At 46.2% G+C, this 23,327-nt stretch overlaps 1 protein-coding gene across 1 annotated transcript; it reads left to right on the top strand.

The window, feature by feature from the left end:
• The first annotated feature begins 256 nt into the window (after positions 1 to 256).
• pgap3 (post-GPI attachment to proteins phospholipase 3) lies at positions 257 to 13,148 on the top strand. Its single transcript, XM_084455835.1, has 8 exons — positions 257 to 634; positions 1,501 to 1,598; positions 6,840 to 6,992; positions 7,118 to 7,180; positions 8,217 to 8,278; positions 8,701 to 8,837; positions 10,203 to 10,407; positions 11,114 to 13,148. The coding sequence occupies exons 1-8, from the start codon at positions 436 to 438 to the stop codon at positions 11,175 to 11,177; spliced, it is 981 nt and encodes a 326-aa protein (XP_084311961.1). The 5' UTR covers positions 257 to 435; the 3' UTR covers positions 11,178 to 13,148.
• Positions 13,149 to 23,327: the final 10,179 nt, after the last annotated feature.

Raw genomic sequence — 23,327 nt, 5'->3', positions numbered from 1 at the left:
TACTCTATACTAAGCTTTAATTTTACTGTTGTTGTTTTTTATAAAGGAGGTATAGATTGTGGAAATGTTTTCTAATACAGGAGGTATATATTGTGGAAATGTTGGAGGTAGGTTATAGATTGTGGAAATGTTGATTATGGTTCTCGCTCAGACGGCAGCAGAGCCGTGATCTCTCACTGGAGCTGAACAAGCATGCGCACTGCGTCGCTTTAGTTCCACTTCCTGGTCCCGAATTTGGAAAGCTGCCTGCTCTAGGGGCAGAGTGTGCGGTGGTCTAGACGTCCAGGACAGCGGGTCAACTACACAGAGTCAACGGAGCCAGACAGCTATCGCAGAGGGAATGCTGCTCTGGTAATGTGGGCTCTCGTAGTCCGGTCTGGGTGTCGTTATCGCCCCTCGGTGCCTTGTGAGATCTGACGGGCTGACACCACCGCCATGGCCCCCTGCACAGCTGTCCTTGTATCCGCCTTGGCCAGCCTTGCTCTTCTGCTCTCGACAGCTACTGTTCACGGGTCGCAAGGCGACAAGGAGCCGGTTTACCGGGACTGTGTCAAGCACTGTGTCCGGACCAACTGCACCGGGGCTCGGCTGAGAGGGTTCCAGTCAACCCAGCCCCCGTACATGGCGCTCACAGGTGAGCTGTCTTTTGATGTTGACAGCAAGCTAGTCTAGTGTGCTAGAGTTAGCTGCTACGTTCTTAGTCTAGTGTGCTAGAGTTAGCTGCTACTTCTTAGTGTAGTGTGCTGGAGTAAGCTGCTACTTCTTAGTCTAGTGTGCTGGAGTAAGCTGCTGCGTGCACAACAGATGTGTGTAAATGTGGCAGAAGAGAAGAATGCAGCGCTTGCTGACATCGTCAAACACTTGTTCGTCTGCCGCTGACACACAGCCAGCTATAGTCTACAGCTATTAGTCCAGTCTATAGCTAGTCTAGTCTATAGCTAGTCCAGTCTATAGCTAGCCTTGCGAGCTCATAGTCACTGTCGTTGAAAAGTTAAAGCTCGCTACAGTACTGTTAGAATGTTTTGGCGTTTTAGACCTGTGAGCTGACTGCTAACTTTTTACATAACACTACTTGAATTTATGACATCGTAACAACCTTAGTATATCAGCAATTATCACACGGATTTGAGTTTATTATTTTAGACAGTGTGAATGAGTTAGGTTTAATTGGATTGATGGCTAGAGAAGGCTGACAAGTGACAAATGGCACACATTCAGTAGCATAACGGTACCAGAACATAACCAGTTTTTCTGGCTGAGGTGGAAATCTAATACATCAGAATATCCAGGCCAGCGGTGGTATTTAAGCCTTCCCATCACATCACATCATCATACTTTCAAGGTGTTTGTGTTTTTGTGTGTCATACACATAGAAACCAGGTGTGTTTGTGTTGGTGTGTGCCTGTTAGAAACGACAGACAGTGTGAAAGAGGAGTGTGTGAGTTGTCTAATGAGTAGTGAGTTCATCTCTGGGTGTCGCCCCCCCGTGTCCCTGTGCAGGCTGGACATGCCGTGATGACTGCCGGTACCAGTGCATGTGGACCACCGTCGGGCTGTACCAGGCTGAGGGCTACAGCGTCCCGCAGTTCCATGGCAAGGTACAACAGACCCTCTCTGAAGATGCTCTATCTAGCATGGACTAGTAGATGGTCTATAGTAGTCTGGACTAGTAGAGGGTCTATAGTAGTCTGGAATAGTAGATGGTCTATAGTAGTCTAGAATAGTAGATGGTCTATAGTAGTCTGGACTAGTAGATGGTCTATAGTAGTCTAGAATAGTAGATGGTCTATAGTAGTCTGGACTAGTAGATGGTCTATAGTAGTCTGGACTAGTAGATGGTCTATAGTAGTCTGGACTAGTAGAGGGTCTATAGTAGTCTGGACTAGTAGATGGTCTATAGTAGTCTGGACTAGTAGATGGTCTATAGTAGTCTGGACTAGTAGATGGTCTATAGTAGTCTGGACTAGTAGAGGGTCTATAGTAGTCTGGAATAGTAGATGGTCTATAGTAGTCTAGAATAGTAGATGGTCTATAGTAGTCTGGACTAGTAGATGGTCTATAGTAGTCTAGAATAGTAGATGGTCTATAGTAGTCTGGACTAGTAGATGGTCTATAGTAGTCTGGACTAGAAGTTTGGTCTATAGTAGTCTGGACTAGTAGAGGGTCTATAGTAGTCTGGACTAGTAGATGGTCTATAGTAGTCTGGACTAGTAGATGGTCTATAGTAGTCTGGACTAGTAGATGGTCTATAGTAGTCTGGACTAGTAGATGGTCTATAGTAGTCTGGACTAGTAGATGGTCTATAGTAGTCTAGAATAGTAGAGGGTCTATAGTAGTCTGGACTAGTAGATGGTCTATAGTAGTCTGGACTAGTAGAGGGTCTATAGTAGTCTGGACTAGTAGAGAGTCTATAGTAGTCTAGAATAGTAGATGGTCTATAGTAGTCTGGACTAGTAGATGGTCTATAGTAGTCTAGAATAGTAGATGGTCTATAGTAGTCTGGACTAGTAGATGGTCTATAGTAGTCTGGACTAGTAGATGGTCTATAGTAGTCTGGACTAGTAGAGGGTCTATAGTAGTCTGGACTAGTAGATGGTCTATAGTAGTCTGGACTAGTAGAGGGTCTATAGTAGTCTGGACTAGTAGAGGGTCTATAGTAGTCTGGACTAGTAGATGGTCTATAGTAGTCTGGACTAGTAGATGGTCTATAGTAGTCTGGACTAGTAGATGGTCTATAGTAGTCTGGACTAGTAGAGGGTCTATAGTAGTCTAGAATAGTAGATGGTCTATAGTAGTCTGGACTAGTAGATGGTCTATAGTAGTCTGGACTAGTAGAGGCCGTCTATAGAAGTCTGGACTAGTAGAGGGTCTATAGTAGTCTGGACTAGTAGATGGTCTATAGTAGTCTGGACTAGTAGATGGTCTATAGTAGTCTAGAATAGTAGATGGTCTATAGTAGTCTGGACTAGTAGATGGTCTATAGTAGTCTGGACTAGTAGATGGTCTATAGTAGTCTGGACTAGTAGAGGGTCTATAGTAGTCTGGACTAGTAGATGGTCTATAGTAGTCTGGACTAGTAGATGGTCTATAGTAGTCTGGACTAGTAGATGGTCTATAGTAGTCTGGACTAGTAGATGGTCTATAGTAGTCTGGACTAGTAGATGGTCTATAGTAGTCTAGAATAGTAGAGGGTCTATAGTAGTCTGGACTAGTAGATGGTCTATAGTAGTCTGGACTAGTAGAGGGTCTATAGTAGTCTGGACTAGTAGAGAGTCTATAGTAGTCTAGAATAGTAGATGGTCTATAGTAGTCTGGACTAGTAGATGGTCTATAGTAGTCTAGAATAGTAGATGGTCTATAGTAGTCTGGACTAGTAGATGGTCTATAGTAGTCTGGACTAGTAGATGGTCTATAGTAGTCTGGACTAGTAGAGGGTCTATAGTAGTCTGGACTAGTAGATGGTCTATAGTAGTCTGGACTAGTAGAGGGTCTATAGTAGTCTGGACTAGTAGAGGGTCTATAGTAGTCTGGACTAGTAGATGGTCTATAGTAGTCTGGACTAGTAGATGGTCTATAGTAGTCTGGACTAGTAGATGGTCTATAGTAGTCTGGACTAGTAGAGGGTCTATAGTAGTCTAGAATAGTAGATGGTCTATAGTAGTCTGGACTAGTAGATGGTCTATAGTAGTCTGGACTAGTAGAGGCCGTCTATAGAAGTCTGGACTAGTAGAGGGTCTATAGTAGTCTGGACTAGTAGATGGTCTATAGTAGTCTGGATCCAGAGGGTCTATAGTAGTCTGGACTAGTAGATGGTCTATAGTAGTCTGGACTAGTAGAGGGTCTATAGTAGTCTGGAATAGTAGATGGTCTATAGTAGTCTAGAATAGTAGATGGTCTATAGTAGTCTGGACTAGTAGATGGTCTATAGTAGTCTAGAATAGTAGATGGTCTATAGTAGTCTGGACTAGTAGATGGTCTATAGTAGTCTGGACTAGTAGATGGTCTATAGTAGTCTGGACTAGTAGAGGGTCTATAGTAGTCTGGACTAGTAGATGGTCTATAGTAGTCTGGACTAGTAGATGGTCTATAGTAGTCTGGACTAGTAGATGGTCTATAGTAGTCTGGACTAGTAGAGGGTCTATAGTAGTCTGGAATAGTAGATGGTCTATAGTAGTCTAGAATAGTAGATGGTCTATAGTAGTCTGGACTAGTAGATGGTCTATAGTAGTCTAGAATAGTAGATGGTCTATAGTAGTCTGGACTAGTAGATGGTCTATAGTAGTCTGGACTAGTAGAGGGTCTATAGTAGTCTGGACTAGTAGATGGTCTATAGTAGTCTGGACTAGTAGATGGTCTATAGTAGTCTGGACTAGTAGATGGTCTATAGTAGTCTGGACTAGTAGATGGTCTATAGTAGTCTGGACTAGTAGATGGTCTATAGTAGTCTAGAATAGTAGAGGGTCTATAGTAGTCTGGACTAGTAGATGGTCTATAGTAGTCTGGACTAGTAGATGGTCTATAGTAGTCTGGACTAGTAGATGGTCTATAGTAGTCTGGACTAGTAGAGGGTCTATAGTAGTCTGGACTAGTAGAGAGTCTATAGTAGTCTAGAATAGTAGATGGTCTATAGTAGTCTGGACTAGTAGATGGTCTATAGTAGTCTAGAATAGTAGATGGTCTATAGTAGTCTGGACTAGTAGATGGTCTATAGTAGTCTGGACTAGTAGATGGTCTATAGTAGTCTGGACTAGTAGAGGGTCTATAGTAGTCTGGACTAGTAGATGGTCTATAGTAGTCTGGACTAGTAGAGGGTCTATAGTAGTCTGGACTAGTAGAGGGTCTATAGTAGTCTGGACTAGTAGAGGGTCTATAGTAGTCTAGAATAGTAGATGGTCTATAGTAGTCTGGACTAGTAGATGGTCTATAGTAGTCTGGACTAGTAGAGGCCGTCTATAGAAGTCTGGACTAGTAGAGGGTCTATAGTAGTCTGGACTAGTAGATGGTCTATAGTAGTCTGGACTAGTAGATGGTCTATAGTAGTCTAGAATAGTAGAGGGTCTATAGTAGTCTGGACTAGTAGATGGTCTATAGTAGTCTGGACTAGTAGAGGGTCTAATAGTAGTCTGGAATAGTAGAGGGTCTATAGTAGTCTGGAATAGTAGATGGTCTATAGTAGTCTGGACTAGTAGATGGTCTATAGTAGTCTGGACTAGTAGAGGGTCTAATAGTAGTCTGGAATAGTAGAGGGTCTATAGTAACCTGGAATAGTAGAGGGTCTATAGTAGTCTGGACTAGTAGAGGGTCTATAGTAGTCTGGACTAGTAGAGGGTCTAATAGTAGTCTGGAATAGTAGAGGGTCTATAGTAGTCTGGAATAGTAGATGGTCTATAGTAGTCTGAACTAGTAGAGGGTCTATAGTAGTCTGGACTAGTAGATGGTCTATAGTAGTCTGGAATAGTAGATGGTCTATAGTAACCTGGACTAGTAGATGGTCTATAGTAGTCTGGACTAGTAGAGGGTCTATAGTAGTCTGGACTAGTAGAGGGTCTATAGTAGTCTGGACTAGTAGATGGTCTATAGTAGTCTGGACTAGTAGATGGTCTATAGTAGTCTGGACTAGTAGAGAGTCTATATTAGTCTGGACTAGTAGAGGGTCTATAGTAGTCTGGACTAGTAGATGGTCTATAGTAGTCTGGACTAGTAGAGAGTCTATAGTAACCTGGACTAGTAGAGGGTCTATAGTAGTCTGGACTGTTGAAATGTCTACTTCATTTGATTTTAAAGTAAGTTGGGGACCATACAACTGAAGTGAACAATATTTTAACTTCCATGCGTATTTCACAGTAACATACTTGCTGCTATATAATAATTTGATAGGAATATGCAAGGAAACAAATCTGTGTTGAGGGCATAAAAAACGCACGCATCACCACTGGACCCTGGCTTGAGGCCATTTTGTCAAAATGGACCTCTTAGAACTTTACTTGATTACCCCTGGTCTATAGTAACCTGGACTAGTAGAGGGTCTATAGAAGTCTGGACTAGTAGAGGGTCTATAGTAGTCTGGACTAGTAGATGGTCTATAGTAACCTGGACTAGTAGAGGGTCTATAGAAGTCTGGACTCGTAGAGGCCGTCTATAGAAGTCTGGACTAGTAGAGGGTCTATAGTAGTCTGGACTAGTAGATGGTCTATAGTAGTCTGGACTAGTAGAGGGTCTAATAGTAGTCTGGAATAGTAGAGGGTCTATAGTAACCTGGACTAGTAGAGGGTCTATAGTAGTCTGGACTAGTAGAGGGGTCTGTAGTAGTCTGGACTAGTAGAGGGTCTATAGTAACCTGGACTAGTAGAGGGTCTATAGTAGTCTGGAATAGTAGATGGTCTATAGTAGTCTGGACTAGTAGAGGGTCTATAGTAGTCTGGACTAGTAGAGGGTCTAATAGTAGTCTGGACTAGTAGAGGGTCTATAGTAGTCTGGACTAGTAGAGGGTCTATAGTAGTCTGGACTAGTAGAGGGGTCTATAGGAACCTGGACTAGTAGAGGGTCTATAGTAGTCTGGACTAGTAGAGGGGTCTATAGGAACCTGGACTAGTAGACGGTCTATAGTAGTCTGGACTAGTAGAGGGGTCTATAGGAACCTGGACTAGTAGAGGGTCTATAGTAGTCTGGACTAGTAGAGGGGTCTATAGGAACTTGGACTAGTAGAGGGTCTATAGTATGGTGGAACATGTTTGAGTCTCTGTGTGTGTTAGTAGTAGTAGACTAGTAAAGGGTTCATAGTAGTTGTGGTGGTAGTGTGTATGTTTGAGTCTCTATGTGTGTTGTTGTTGTGGTTCCAGTGGCCGTTTGCTCGTTTCCTGTGTTTCGAGGAGCCGGTGTCGGCGCTGGCCTCTCTGCTGAACGGTCTGGCCAGCCTGCTGATGCTGCTGCGCTACCGGAGCGCCGTGCCTCGCCAGAGCCCCATGTACCACACCATCACCGCCTTCTCCCTGGTCAGCACACGTGCGTGTGTGTGTGTGTGTGTGTGTGTGTGTAAGAGAGAATGTGTGTGTGATTCAAGGATGTTTGTCATATATACTGTACATATAGATACAGGATGTATTTTGTGTTCCTCCAGGTGTCTCTCAATGCCTGGTTCTGGTCTACAGTATTCCACACCAAGGACACATATCTCACTGAGGTAACCAATTCACACTTTTAAACATTATAGCAGCCAATAGCACCAGAGCATATCTTGGCCAGCGAATTAGAAAGCAGCAGATGTAGTTTTGCTCAATAGTTCTGTGCATAGTTTGCGTGAATAGTTCTGTGAGCATGAGTAGTTGTGCTCAGTATTCACCATTTGAAAAGCCCAGGTGGTCCCGGGACCGCCGATAACGTCACTTTGGTTGGACCTGTGACACTAGCAGCACCTGGAGTGTGCATGTAGACTCCCTCAACGCTGCTGGACAGGGCTACGCAAGCGGCCCACCAGTTTAACTCCGCTTTTCAGGTCTATCTAATGCTATTACTGTCAACACATCCGCTAATCCTTGAATTAAACGGTCAGATTCAGACCTGCTCTCAGTCAGTCTCACTGACGTATTTAACCAGCAGCAGTTTCCCCTAGGATTTTTTTCAGGGGTGGGAGGTCCCCCGAAACTACTAGTGTTGTCACGGGGCGGGCATTTCACGGATACATGGTGTCAACAACTTTATGTGGACTAACGCCATTCAGTCCACAACACATAGCCTAGCTAATGTTAGCCTACATAGCTGCTAACATCAGAAGACATTTTCATTTCATCATCTCACTCCCAGTCAGGAAATGTCCACTATCCACAATGCTAATTTTCGCTATGTTAAACTCCATTGACTTATTCTAAAAATGTTAGCAATCTAAAAGTCCACTATTTTGGGGCTTTTGGGTCTTTCAGGAGGGGCGGCAAGGCAGTGGTAGGGGAACCACTGACAGTGTTTAACCAGTGGTCAGATGAAAGGAGAGATGTTTTGTCCCTGTTTCTGAGTCAGACAGGTTCTGCTCACAAGCTGCTGCTCTCTTCAGAATGAGACGAGACCAGTCTGTTGTTAGGGAAGTAGTTAGTATGAATGAAGACAGTGGGTATACGCTGCAGTGCATCAACCCCCCCACCCTCCCCTTCCTCCAGGTTCAAACAAGGCTTGTGGGGCAGGGGGGCTTAATGTGTTTAGGATACTAATGTGTTTCTCTCTTTAAGAAAATGGACTACTTCTGCGCCTCTGCTGTCATCCTCTATTCCATATACCTGTGCTGTGTGAGGTAAGCTCAGCAGGAGAACTGTTGTTATGCTTTTAGTAATGACACTAACAAACTGTGACGATATTCACCAAACACTGCTCTGGATTGGTGGCTATGAATGGTTTTACATTGGTTACAGCTAAATGCTTTATTGAGGCCATGGAGTCCAGTAGTTTTGGCTATACCCACGGTTTACTTGAAAATTGGAAGTAAAATCTCACGTGTGACCACACTTGGATGAAGGTGACGGATATCCAAAGTGTGGCTTAATAACATCTTAATTAACAGTTATCCAGCGAGTGCTTTAATTAGCATGCTGTGTGCTAGCTGAGCTAACAGTTATCCAGCAGGTGCTGTAGATAGCATGCTGTGTGCTAGTTGAGCTAACAGTTATAGCATGCTGTGTGCTAACCTGTCCTTTGGCCGTTTCCTCCTTTGCGCAGGACTCTGGGTCTGCGCCGACCGGGGGTGTCCAGCCTAGTGGGGGTGCTGCTCATCCTGGCCTTCACCTCCCATGTCTCCTACCTCACCTTCGTCAGCTTCGACTACGGCTACAACATGGCCGCCAACGCCACCATCGGTACGACGCTGCACATTTCCAGGACTGTTGCTCTCTGAGGGCTGTCTGGGACAATAGCCACTGTCACACAGCAGTGTTTATACTGTATGTCTGGGATACTAGAGGGTACGCGGTACTTTTTGGAAAAAAAATCCCACTCATATTAACACCAAACTGCTTTCCTAATTCAATATTGTAACTAAGACATCTGCTGGAAAAAATATTTTTCCCCATATACATAAATCTGAGGATGAGTTATTTTGTCTGTCTCCGCTGGTCAAAAAAAAGACTGGGCCAGTCAGCGTTCTGTTACAGCTGTGCTGGGCGGGGTTCAGTTGACACGACGTTGAGGAGCGTTTGAAGTGTGAAACCCTGTGGTGCGTCAGGTTACTTTAATCCTCCCCCCTTCTCTCTGACTCCTCCCTGATGCCCCCCCCCCTCCCCCCTTCTCTCTGACTCCTCCCTGGTGCCCCTCCCCCCTTCTCTCTGACTCCTACCTGGTGCCCCCCCCTCCACCCTTCTCTCTGACTCCTCCCTGGTGCCCCTCCCCCCTTCTCTCTGACTCCTCCCTGATGCCCCCCCCTCCCCCCTTCTCTCTGACTCCTCCCTGATGCCCCTCCCCCCCTCCCTCTGACTCCTCCCTGATGCCCCTCCCCCCTTCTCTCTGACTCCTCCCTGATGCCCCTCCCCCCCTCTCTCTGACTCCTCCCTGATGCCCCTCCCCCCCTTCTCTCTGACTCCTCCCTGATGCCCCTCCCCCCCTTCTCTCTGACTCCTCCCTGATGCCCCTCCCCCCTTCTCTCTGACTCCTCCCTGATGCCCCTCCCCGCCTTCTCTCTGACTCCTCCCTGATGCCCCCCCTCCCCCCTTCTCTCTGACTCCTCCCTGATGCCCCTCCCCCCTCCCTCTGACTCCTCCCTGATGCCCCTCCCCCCCTTCTCTCTGACTCCTCCCTGATGCCCCTCCCCCCCTCTCTCTGACTCCTCCCTGATGCCCCTCCCCCCCTTCTCTCTGACTCCTCCCTGATGCCCCTCCCCCCTTCTCTCTGACTCCTCCCTGATGCCCCTCCCCCCTTCTCTCTGACTCCTCCCTGATGCCCCTCCCCCCTCTCTCTGACTCCTCCCTGATGCCCCTCCCCCCCTCTCTCTGACTCCTCCCTGATGCCCCTCCCCCCCTTCTCTCTGACTCCTCCCTGATGCCCCTCCCCCCCTCTCTCTGACTCCTCCCTGATGCCCCTCCCCCCCTTCTCTCTGACTCCTCCCTGATGCCCCCCCACCCCTTCTCTCTGACTCCTCCTTGATGCCCCTCCCCCCCTCCCTCTGACTCCTCCCTGGTGCCCGCCCCCCTTCTCTCTGACTCCTCCCTGGTGCCCGCCCCCTCCCCCAGGCATGGTGAACCTGCTGTGGTGGCTGTGCTGGTGCTGGCTGAACCGGCGGACGCTGCCGTACTGGTGGAAGTGTGGCGGGGTGGTCCTGCTGCTGCACGGCCTGGCGCTGCTGGAGCTGCTGGACTTCCCGCCGCTGCTCTGGGCCCTGGACGCCCATGCCGCCTGGCACCTCAGCACCGTGCCCGTGCACTTCCTCTTCTACAGGTCCGCCCCCATCTCCCTCCGCCGGGTCAACTAGTCCCTGGCTTGTTTAGCCAGGGGGGCCTGTTTGTAGATGGTAGTTTTTCCTGATTGTACAGTAGGTTTTGAGGAGGCGTGAGAGGAGGTTATGAGTTTTGTTTGCCATCAATGGGACATGTTTTTGAGATAATTGATCAGTGTCTCTAAAGGTGTCTCTAATGTAGACTCCCTGCTAGCTAATAACATACTCAGATTCATCAAACCTCAGATAAACATCTCCCAAACCATTACAAAACATTCCACACCTACACCTTGTTTACAAAACATTATCCCACACCTACAGTAAGCCTTGTTTACAAAACATTATCCCACGCCTACACTTTATTTACAAAACATGATCCCACGCCTACACTTTATTTACAAAACATGATCCCACGCCTACACTTTATTTACAAAACATGATCCCACGCCTACAATTTATTTACAAAACATGATCCCACGCCTACAATTTATTTACAAAACATGATCCCACGCCTACACTTTATTTACACTTTATTTACAAAACATGACCCCACGCCTACACTTTATTTACAAAACATGATCCCACGCCTACACTTTATTTACAAAACATGATCCCACACCTACACTTTATTTACAAAACATGATCCTGCGCCTGTTTACGCCTGTTTACCTGGCATTCCCCATTCACACATAAACTTCTGTGTTCCAGTTTCTTAATAGACGACAGCCTCCACCTCCTCAACACAGAGAAGACGGGCGTCAAGCTGGAGTAGGACCAACCCATCACTTCTTCACCAAGCCCCGCTCCTCACACCTCTCCTCCAATCAGGGAAGCTGGACACTGGAACGGAACAGGAGATGGGCCTCTGTGGCCGCCTGCATGACACCCGTGCAACTAAGAATTCCATCGATATGAGACTTTGTTTGAGTTTCTCTTGTGTTTATTATTTTTTCAGTTGAGGGATTATCTCTGTGATTTTTTTTTCCAAGTGAGATTGATGTTTGCATTCACTAAGCTTTGCCTTGTATAAACATGAGTTATCTTTCCTTTGCCATGAATCACCACTGAAACACTGGGACAAGAGTGGGGTCCTGTCACGTGCACAGTAGAAGACCCAACTCTGCACAACTCGGCTCAGTCAGCTGTGGTTGAAAGTATATCTAAACGTCTTAGTACTTTTGATCGTGACTCGACTTCCTCCTTGATCCACTAATCCTATAGTATTTGAGTTCACCCGCGCTCAGTGCTATTCGCCTGCCTTCAGATTCTTGGAGTCCTACAGTAGCATGCGAGGTTTATAGTAGCCTCCAGCAGGGGGCGCCCCTGTCTCACATTCTCTCCCACTGGAATCCGCTCTGCGTGGTGGTATGTGATGGTATGTGCCAGGAGTCCGTCTGTGCCCAGAGAGATGTCCTGACCAGGGGGTGGTTCTGGGGAGGGAGGAGTCACGGAGAGATGTCCTGACCAGGGGGTGGTTCTGGGGAGGGAGGAGTCACGGAGAGATGTCCTGACCAGGGGGTGGTTCTGGGGAGGGAGGAGTCACGGAGAGATGTCCTGACCAGGGGGTGGTCCTGGGGAGGGAGGAGTCACGGTTGATTGTATCTGTTCTCCTCACCTTTGCTGTTTCCATGGCAACTTCATTCTTTTTTGTGTTCTTTTGCGCTCTGGCTTTTGTCTTTTTAGGTTTCTCTTTTTTCTCTCAGTTGCCTTCGATGCTCAGATTTGTTTATGACCACTTAGTGCTTTATTTGGCTTAATGTTTTTATTGTGTTAATTCCACTGGGGCTGATTGCAATGTGTGCCATGTTTGAACAATCCTGATTTAGGAGGATCATCTTCAATCACCCGGGCTGCCTTTGAACATGAGGAGGAGGAGGAGGAGGAAGAGGAGGTGGAGGGGGGGGGGGGGGTATGAGCAGCTCACCCCAGCGTCACAGAGAAGGCCCCCGTGTGTGTGTGTGTGTGTGTGTGTGTGTGTGTGTGTCAGAGAGTGAGAGTGCGTTTGTCTGCTGGACACGTGGTTCTTTCTCCAACTCCTTGTCTTCATCACGGTTGACTGCCTTCCTTTACCATGTGTCTTTCTTGGCAACACAACTTTCATTGGCTTAAACTTACAGGAAGTATGAGTGCTCCCAAGAGCTTCTTGTGACAAAGTCACCATATATGCTCTTTACCGTGTGTGTGTGTGTGTGTGTGAGAGAGAGAGAGGGCTTTATGAAAGCATGGCTGACCATGGGTAAATTTAGCTCTACTCCGAGCCAGGGAGGGGGGCAGGTGGGAGGGGGGTAGAAAGAATTCAGAGATAGTGACAGAGGGGACAGCCAACATCTACATCTTTTTACTTGCTGTTACCGCGTGCAAACTCACCATCCTGCATGCGGTGAAGTTTACAGACCATTGATGACATTGACCTTCTGCTAGGGGACCTTCTGCTAGGGGCGTGTGAGCCAGAGACCTGGTGGTTTAAACGGTCGCAGCTGAAAACCAGCTGTGCTGATTCACACCCCTCCCCCTGGTGGCCTGGAAGAGCGAAGGGTATCTCGAAGTGATGTCCCTGATATTCCTCTGTCACTCAGGGGGTTTCTGTTACCGTCCCTCCCTGACGACTGCCTGTCCTGTCCTGTCCTCCTCACTGACCCGCCATGGCGGCCCGGACTCCAGCTTGCTCTCTAGCGCCCCCTGCCTGCTGCCCTGCGCACCGTCACCTCCGCCATGCACTGAACCCACCCTTCCCGAACTCACACCTCAAGAGTTGTGTTTGGAAAATACGTTTGAAGAATATAACTAATAAAGGTTTTCCTGGTTGATAAATATTGTTGTCGTTGGTTTTTGAGAACTGGTCAGCCGTGATTCACGACCCGTAGTCATGAGGATCTGAATTTGTGATTTCTCTCACGTATCAGGTGTCGCGCTGATGAGGGTACAGCAACCATGGAGGTATAATATAAACTGGAGACGGCATTGAAAATGGCTGCCTATTCATTTCAATGAAAGTTGCTCACCGGCGCATGAAGCCATTTGACGTAGTGGCCAAAGCTCGGTATTGCAAGTCACGTGACGGCATGCGGACCAAGACCCTTATTTCCCATGGTTTGTGGATTATGATAGATAGGGCTAGAAAAGGAAAACAAAATTTTTCTGGGTATCATTCAGCATCAGAGACCAATCTAATCAATATAAACTTTAAATTCATTTTTTTGTTTTTTTTGTTTTTGAAGCCACCAATACCTGTATCGAGCCCATTTGAAACATGTGCTGTGAGCCTCGGGGACGCTGGGCGCGCGTTCATGAGTCCTGCGAACTCGGCGGAAAACACGTCACCATAGGAAGACCCGCCCTACTCTGCCTCTGATTGGATAGGAAGTCATATGTAATGACGTTGGCTAACATTTGCTATGCTTTTAGCAATGAAGCTGCTATGATCATGCTAATCATAGATATGAACATATGTCTATGATGCAAATGATCATGACATGTGGTTACTTTAGGACATCGTTGGAAAAGATCTAGAGGGTAAGTGGGTCAATGTTGAATAACTTAGCTAACATTATCTAATGTTACATTTCTTTATATTAACGTCAACTATATTGATAGGCTAGGTAGCTATGCTAACGGTAGCTAATGCTAACGGCTTAGGGTTAACTTTAGTTAACGTTAGTTAATGCTAACGTTACGTTCGGAGGTTTCAGATGTATTTCAATTTTAACATAATGTTGAGCATGCTCAATGTGACATTGTTCATACATTGATTACAGTCTGTAATCTTGTCTGGCGTTATTTAGCTATAGTGGGCTGATGCTTGCTGCTGCTACTATAGCATTTGCCACATTATACATCAAACTAGAAAGTACATTTCCTGGAGAAAATGTGAGGTGGGCTAGCTGCTGCAGCTGTATGTAACAGCTACTGCTAGAACTACTATGGACCGGGCAATCTCCATGCACCCACCTGCGAAGACCGTGCGTCTCTAGCCCACTCAGGGGCTGAGTTGTGGGGTCTGTTGCGTGGACAGTGGCATGGTGGTGAGACTCCGCCCCCTCAGGTCAGAGCTGGTCGAGGACAGTGTACCCCTCTCCGGGCCACCTACCCGCCCGCACCGGTGAAGACCATGTGTCTCTAGCCCACTCAGGGGCTGAGTTGTGGGGCCGTGGCGTGGATAGTGGCGTGGGGGTGAGACTCCGCCCCCTCAGGTCAGAGCCAGTCAGGGACAGTGTAGCCTCTCCGGGCCACCTACCTGACTCAACCGGTGAAGACCGTGTGTCTCTAGCCCACTCAGGGGCTGAGTTGTGGGGCCCGTGGCGTGGATAGTGGCGTGCTGGTTAGGCCCCGCCCCCTTGGGTCACAGCTAGTCGGGGACAGTACAGTGACCTCTGGGCAATTTCAATGCATCCACCAATGAAGACTGTGTCTCTAACCCACTCAAGAGTTGAGTTGTGGGGCCCGTGGCGTGGATAGTGGCGTGGTGATGAGACTCCACCCCCTCAGGTCAGAGCCAGTCGGGGACAGTGTACCCCTCTCCGGGCCACCTACCTGACTCCACCATGAAGACCTCCGGGCAGTCTCCTTGCACCCACTGGTGAAGACTGTGTGTCTCTAGCTCAATCAGACAGAAAAAAGCCATGGCCATACCAATCTGCCGTAGGGGGCTTGGAGCAACTGGGGAACCAATCACCTCAAGGCAGCAGAGCTTGACCACAGCCTGGAGGTAGGAGGGAGCTGTTCATTTGCCCTGTAGGCTTGCACCACAGTCCTAAACTGGATGGGACAGCGCAGGGAGCCAGTGCTGAGAACGGAGTAGGGAAGTTGTGTGGAAGAGCATGGGGCTGTTGAACACCAGGTCAGCAGCAGCTTTCTCCAGGAGTCTGATGGCCAACGCTGCAGGATGGCAGCAAGTAGGGAGTTGCAGGAGTCCAGGCGGGAGATGACAACAGCCTGGATGAGCACTAGCGCCGAATCACACTCAGATTTCTTTCCTAGCACAAAGTTTGATAAAAGAGATGAGTATTAGCAAAGGCAAGGAGAATGATTATATCAGTGTACAATGAGCTATGATGGGGAAGAATCACAATATTAATTTGATTTTCAGGCATGGCATATACATGGCATGCTTACTTGCAATGGTAATAATGCCTTCAGGTAATAACAATAACCATGCTTGATTAATTTGATGTATAATGTGGCAAATGCTATAGTAGCAGCAGCAAGCATCAGCCTACTATAGCTAAATAACGCCAGACAAGATTACAGACTGTAATCAATGTATGAACAATGTCACATTGAGCATGCTCAACATTATTTTAAAATTGAAATACATCTGAAATCTCCGAACGTAACGTTAGCATTAACTAACGTTAACTAAAGTTAACCCTAAGCCGTTAGCATTAGCTACCATTAGCATAGCTACCTAGCCTATCAATATAGTTGACGTTAATATAAAGAAATGTAACATTAGATAATGTTAGCTAAGTTATTCAACATTGACCCACTTACCCTCTAGATCGTTTCCAACTATGTCCTAAAGTAACCACATGTCATGATCATTTGCATCATAGACATATGTTCATATCATGGATGTATTATATAAACTGGATACAGCCACTCCATTCACTGGCCGCTATCAACAATGAAGCCCTATTGAACCGCGCCATCTTGGCAAAATTTGTAGTCATTTGACTATTTCCGGTTACTTTTGACTTGCGCAGTTGTGCTTTTCTGGCCTTCCGGTTACTTTTGACTTGCGCAGTTGAGCTTCTCTGGCCGACGCGCGTCCACGAAAAAGTTCACATTTTTTAATGAAAATGACCACAAGACAACCTCCTGTGCATAGTTGAAATGGTAGTGGGATACGGTGATAAACTGGAGTGATCATTTGACAGCAATTATTAGCCTTTTCCAGGAATGGACAGAAATGGGATATTTTTAGAATAACAGGAATTTATTCACATACAATGTAAAGGAGTTGATGTGTAGCATGAAGATGAAACGATACACTGAGTTTGGGTGTTTTCAGTCAACGTTGGCGTTGACCGCTTCCAGCTATCGAATGGCCGACTGGTGTAAGATGGATAGCCTAACGTTAGAGAGATAAATGTAGGCTATGGTTATGTTAATAAAGCTAACAATGATGTTGTAACATGCATGCAGCACTGCCGATCTGATCTGAACGATTGATTCATTATTACCATGGATCGGTATTGGGATTGATCAAGGGCGAGTGTGAAATAGCAGCCACGAACTCAGCGGGTTTTCCGAGATGCGGTAGCCGCGGCCAGAGCTCCTGCTGGCGGGGAGTGAAGCTCTTCAACTCGCCTGTCACTGGCTCCCTGGAGGAATTTAGCCTGGCTGCAATAACGTTATCGCGAACGGAATGAATACCATCTACTAGCAAACAAAACATGTTCAATTATATTTAACTTGTTAAAACTAAGATGCCAGGATCAAAAAATAATTTCTCCAATTGATATATTTGACAAAAACAGGTTAATATGCAAGCCGGTTTTCATTGCTAAATCAAAGCGGGGAGAGCCGGGAACGCGCGTCTACATTTCAGAGAAATGTGAACTTTTTCGTGGACGCGCGTCGGCCAGAGAAGCTCAACTGCGCAAGTCAAAAGTAACCGGAAATAGCCAAGTGACTACAAATCTAGCCAAGATGGCGCGGTTCAATAGGCCTTCACTTTAGATTTCGATTCCTGGGGGCTTGGTTCATATCTATGATTAGCATGATCATAGCAGCTTCATTGCTAAAAGCATAGCAAATGTTAGCCGACGTCATTACATATGACTTCCTATCCAATCAGAGGCAGAGTAGGGCGGGTCTTCCTATGGTGACGTGTTTTTTCGCCGAGCTCGCAGGACTCATGAACGCGCGCGCCCAGCGTCCCCGAGGCTCGTTCACAGCACATGTTTCAAATGGGCTCGATACAGGTATTGGTGGCTTCAAAAACAAAAAACCCCCAATTGAATTAAAAGTTTATATTGATTAGATTGGTCTCTGATGCTGGATGATACCCAGAAAAAAATTGTTTTCCTTTTCTAGCCCTATCTATCATAATCCTACGGTGGCCGACGCGTGCAAATCACAACGGCAAATCCGGAACACAACGGCAAGTTAAAAAAACACAACCGCAAAGTTCAAACACAACAACAAAGTTAAAAAACACAACAGCAAGTCAGAAAACACAACTGCAAGTCGGAAACACAAATGCAATACAGAATACACAACAGCAAGAGAGAAAACACAATCGCAAATTGGAAACCACGATTGCAACTCCCAAAAACACAACGACAATAACCAGAAATCACATTAGAAATGTGTCAACCGGAAAGGGATTTACTACTTGTTGAATCTGATTGGGCAGCTATAGTGTCAATAACAGTGGGACATGTGCGGGAAGCGAATACTCGAATTAATTTGAAATGATACCTTTAATGACTGGGTTTAAGAATGGAACTATTTTTCTCCCACATGCAGGAGCCTATCTTGCCTCCTGCCAGGGGCCTCATTTATCATTGAGGTACGCCTTCTTTTACACGGTCTTTTTCGCGATTTCAGGCGTACGCCATTTTCCCCCCCCACATTGCGATTTATCAAGCCGAAAGGGCGGAAATTTAGTCGCCTTTCTCCGCGCTTTTGTAGGACACCTCTCAACTTGTCCTACCGATTTACACGGTGTTCTACGCCCTTTTTGAACACAGGGGGAACTGGCGACGCAGGTGGTGCGTCGGTGAATTACTATGTTTGACGGAGAGAATAAGAGCGACAGTTCATGAACGCACAATCATGTAGGCTAATAGCCCAATTCAGCACAAACATATATCGCAATGCAAGATTAGACGTGTCCTCTAACCGGCTCATTCATGGTCCGATATGGATTTGTTCCCCAAACTGAACCTATGCGCTGTCCCAAACCTTTCCGCGCTATATGTCACACACCTAATGCAGGCACTCCATCAAACGGCAATAATTGACCAATTAGATTGTCAGTAATATGTGATCATGTGGACCTGTTTGCTGTTTGGTAAGCATACAAATGACAGTCCTCCTGTGCGTAATGCGAGCCTAAATGAATCCGGCGCTACTCGGCCTACTGGCCGAGATAGAACTCCAAAGAGGTGACGGCGATGGCGACTGCACCCACATAAGGGCACCATCAGTGAATGAATACGTCTATGTGAATCGCTAAAATGTGCACACTATAAATACCCAAATCATATGTGACATGCTCATCACAAGTGTAGTGGCACGGTGTTCTGGCTCCACGCATGACTCATTCATCCTGGCGCACAGCAGGGTAGGGGCTAGACTGGAGGCAGGCGCTGCGCGTGACGGCTGGCTTGTTGGTGTGTGCATAGCCAAGATACATATTCTTTGTCTTATTTACTTTAATCTTTATTAGCATTTTCCATCCATACAACGACAATACAATAAAACATAAAAACTTACAATAACAGCTTATGGGTACTTCCATCCATGCAGCTTTTTTTTCTTACTCAAATATGACAATTTTAATATTAGTGGTATCATCACACTTCCTTCTATAATCCATCCATTTTTCCCATCTCCCTTCAAACTTTCCTTCCTGCATCCTCAATGCATAAATAAATCTCATAAATCTCCTCCACAACACCCACCACTGCTCCTTGGTTGGGGGTTCCACCTTATACCAAGCCCTCATTATTGTCTTTTTACTAGCAACCAATAGTACTTTCACTAGGTATCTGTCCCCTCCTTGTACATCATTCTGTTATGTTTGCCAAGATGTATATTCAAAGCTGATAAGAATGAGAACCAGTCAAGACCCCACCACAAAATGAGGACCCAAGCCCTCAGCCCCCTCCCCGTCATGAGGTTTACCAGCGGGGCCAAAGGGCCCACACTGAGGTCATGCGCCAGCTATGAAGACACAAACAAGTAAGGTTCACATTTCTACCATTTTATTGTCTGTTGGTGGGTGACTGTGTGAGGTGTGTGAGTGCGTTTGTGAGTGAATGTGTGAGGTCCGTGAGTGTGGTAGTGAGTGACTGTGTGAGGTCCTTGAGTGTGGTAGTGAGTGACTGTGTGAGGTCCGTGAGTGTGGTAGTGAGTGACAGTGTGAGGTCCGTGACAGCATGTGTGAGGGAATGAAGTGCAGTGAGGATGTCCTGTTGGCTCTGGTGGTGTAGTGTGGTGACCTCCACCAACTGCTGAACAACTGCCCCACAACTGCCCCAATCCCTTCTGCCATTTCCCTCTGGGCCTCTAGGGTCATGAGCCTCCAGCACAGCGTCTGATAGGAAGCCCAGCCCTCAGGGACCCTTGAGGCAGGGACGCTGGCAGCCGGAGGTGGAGGCGTGGGCGGTGGAGACGGAGGCGCTGGAGATGGCACTGGAGGTGGAGGCTGGTGCGCTGGAGGTGGAGGCACTGGAGGTCGTGGCACTGGATGTAGAGGCTGCAACCGGCGGGGGCACGACCGTCAGGTCAAGGACCACTGCAGACTCCCCCTCCTCTGAGTCCCACCCCACGTCAGAGTCTGGAGAAACAATTTCAGTCATTTTCTTTGGGTTTGTCTGTTAACTTGATTATGCATTAAACATTTTATTGTGTAGCCATATTCAATTGATATGTTTTTCTGTTGGCAGCCAAATAAATGCTTAAGTGTGATTTACCGGGTGATTTAGATGAGAGTCTTAATAATGTGGTCTAACATTATGAAGTGGTCATCTGTGTTATCGTTCCCTGTTTTTGGTCCTGAATCAATCATAGCCTACCACAGAATGTGTGGAATGTTTGCTTTCCTCACAGCCACATTAGCTTGTCCTAACAGCATGTCCGTGTAGCCTACGCCACATACAGGATGCACGAAACGTACAGTAGGCTACCTAAACTGTAGGAGCGATCAGACAAATGTAGGCTCGTACAAATAGCTTACCTTCCGAAGAGGATTTTCTTTCCTCGCGTGGACCTCACCAACAAGCACATGCACCTCCGTCTCCGAAAAGTTTCTCTTCTTTCCGCGTTTTTCCATAAACGTCTTTGTCTGTCCTAATGCTCCACGCTATATTATGTCGGTTCCTTCCGGGGTATCCACGTTGTGCCCTGTCATAGTTTTGACCATATATGGTTGAATTTGGGCGTGGAGAGGGCGGAACACGGGGCGCGTGCGCATACGCTCTCTTCTCCGCCAGTCTCGGATTTCGGAGCGTACGACATTTTTGATAGATCCGAAAAGCGTGTAAATATTCTCGTCGTACGCTACATTTCGCATTTTCCGCGTTTTCGTCGTACGCCCTCTTTTACACCTGAATTTACACGCTCTTTGATAAATGAGGCCCCAGGCTGTTATCTTTCCTCCTGCCAGGCTGTTGTTATAAATAAGAAGTTCTTAACTACTTGCCTGGATAAATAAAGGTTATTGATTGCTGATCAAGCTAGCTAGCTCATTGATGTCATATCAAATATTGGACATTTTTATCTATAGCTAGTGACCTGCTTTAGTAGGCTAGTGGCCTCTAAGTAGTTTGCACAAAACAGCTGATCAGACGTTACGATGCATAGCCAGGCTCTTGGCTAGTCTATGTGACACCTAGATGGCAATAATAGCGAAAATAATGAAGATATGTTTTGAGTATATCTGTGGTGGTGATAGGATAACATTCATATACAGAGAGAGGACGAGTAGTTGTTTTGTTATATATTATTTCAATATACAACAGAGATCATCTACAAAATAGATTACATCCTAATTCGTTATACACGTTATTGTATTATATTACATATAATACATATACATTAAAATACATATTATTATACGTTCGTTAATGTAACACGTTCCTTTGTTTTTTTATCCAAGTCCACTGACCCGTGGGCTCCCTGCAGCTCATCGTCGCTCATCTCCTCCTTCTTTACTTTCCTCCTCGCTCCGTTCCCATCCATGGCGCCGCACGCAACGTTAACGTTAACTAGCTTGCTAGCTATCTCACTGTCCCAGCGCTAGGCTGGCTAACGGCAACTTCTAACCCAACTTTTCCTTCATCTTTTCCTCTTTTTTTTTTCTTCTGACACCAGTGTAATGTCTTGAATAAGGAGGAGACAGTTGAATACTCGAACGTTTATTCCACTGTATAGCAGATGGCAATCAAATAGACAGGACAACAGTAACGGGCTGGTTAGCGCGCACACCAACGAACTGCGAACACCAGGGAAGAGACAAGCAAGCAAAACCCCCAGGTCCCGCCTCCCCCCCAGTCCACCAATCACAAACCCAAACGTGAGAACCACAAACGTCCGAGGCATGGTTCACGCTGGCAAGTCTCACCTCTTTTGACATTACCGTCACTATACCGGCTGGCTGTCAAATACTAGCACTAATAGCCTCACGTTAAATCATAAACATCAAGCCCATACATAAATACGGGCACCAGAAAAGAGTGGAGAGAGAGACCAGGAGAAAAGGCAGCAGACTGGGAGACCATAAGCATTTTTCCCCACAAGAAAGCTGAGAGTAGCTATGTTAAGACGGTCGGTCAGTTGCCCGCGGTCTCACATTAACCATGACAACGAGAGCCGTTAGCCTAGTGTGTGAAGAAAGTGCTAAGCTAGGTAGCTAACGTTAGCTAGTAAGCTTATGTTCTGGTAACAACTCGATCTGGTTAGCTAGCTGCTAGATAACGTTAGCTACCATTAACTAGACAGCTAGCTACAGTTCTAGCAACCAGCCAACTACCTTTCTGGCTAGCTGCTAGATAACGTTACCTATCATTAACTATACAGCTAGGAGCTACAGTGCTAGCAACCAGCCAACTACTGTTCTGGTAAGCTAGCTGCTAGATAACATTATGCTACCATTAACTAAATGACATTAACTAGACAGCTACTACAGTTCTAGTAAGCTAGCTTTCACTAGCCAGCCTCAACCACTGCACTGTTCTAGTGAGGTGGCTACTGTTAGCTAGCTTGCCAGCTGGCACACTTGCAAATACTTCCTGTCCAAATAAATACATTAAAATCCAGTAGCAGCAGCCAGGACACATGTTTCCACTCGCATGAATGCTTAAATTATAATGTGCTATGCTAGCTAGCCGGTCCTGTTGACATGTCTTTTTAAAACCTTTATGTGCTGCTACTCACAGAATCAGCTGTGGCCCCCTCTGATCTAGACACCCACTCCCAGCCCCCAGAAGATGCTTTAGATGGTGAGTGAGTGACTGGTAGACACTGGTTGGCTATTAAACTTATTACTAAACTACTGTACTGCTATGAATAGCAAAATGTAGATGTAAGTTAACCCAGGTTAAGATAGCCTACATATGAAACAGTTACATTACATAAAGAAATCCATGGTTAATAAATAAATAGTGTTAAGTTAATTAATAGAAATTCATATAGAGTTGATTTCTTTTTAAATCTTTTATGTCCTGCTACTCACAGAATCAGCTGTGGCCTTGTCTGACCTAGACACCCACCCCCAGCCCCCAGAAGATGCTTTAGACGGTGAGTGAGTGAGGTAGACACTGGTTGGCTAGTTAAACTTATTACTGAACTACTGTACTGAATAGCAACATGTAGATGTAATCCAGGTTAAGATAGCCTATATATGAATGCTCTTGAAATAAGAGAGGCGTTTATTAGCTAATCAACAGCCGCCTAGCCAGCTTCCTGTAAACTCTACAGTGCTACATAGATTTATTCACAAGTCTTAAGAAGACACTGTTCTGGTCTTACTGTCTACAGAGCCAGGTCCTAGCCAGTTAGAAACAGAGAGTGAAGGGAGTGAAGAGGCTCATAGTAGTTCCAGTCATGAAACTGCTACAGACAGAGACAGTCCAAGCACAGGAAGTACACAAGTAAATGTCTATGGAGAGGTAAATTGGAAAAAGAACATAGAGAAACAGACAAATTAATACAAAATGATACATACTTAAAAAAATAAAAATAAAAAAGC

Source organism: Borostomias antarcticus (assembly GCF_949987555.1).
Source record: "Borostomias antarcticus genome assembly, chromosome: 22".
Lineage (NCBI taxonomy): Eukaryota > Metazoa > Chordata > Actinopteri > Stomiiformes > Stomiidae > Borostomias > Borostomias antarcticus.
Note: the sequence above shows the minus strand (reverse complement) of the source record. Positions and strands in the feature narration are given on the sequence as shown.

What these genes read in the sequence shown, in the direction of transcription:
- pgap3 (XM_084455835.1), top strand. Translation starts at nt 436, where the DNA reads ATGGCCCCCTGCACAGCTGTCCTTGTATCCGCCTTGGCCAGCCTTGCT. An exon ending in CCATCACCGCCTTCTCCCTG is followed by an intron (nt 6,993 to 7,117) that starts GTCAGCACACGT and finishes GTGTTCCTCCAG; the next exon opens with GTGTCTCTCAATGCCTGGTT. An exon ending in ATATACCTGTGCTGTGTGAG is followed by an intron (nt 8,279 to 8,700) that starts GTAAGCTCAGCA and finishes TCCTTTGCGCAG; the next exon opens with GACTCTGGGTCTGCGCCGAC.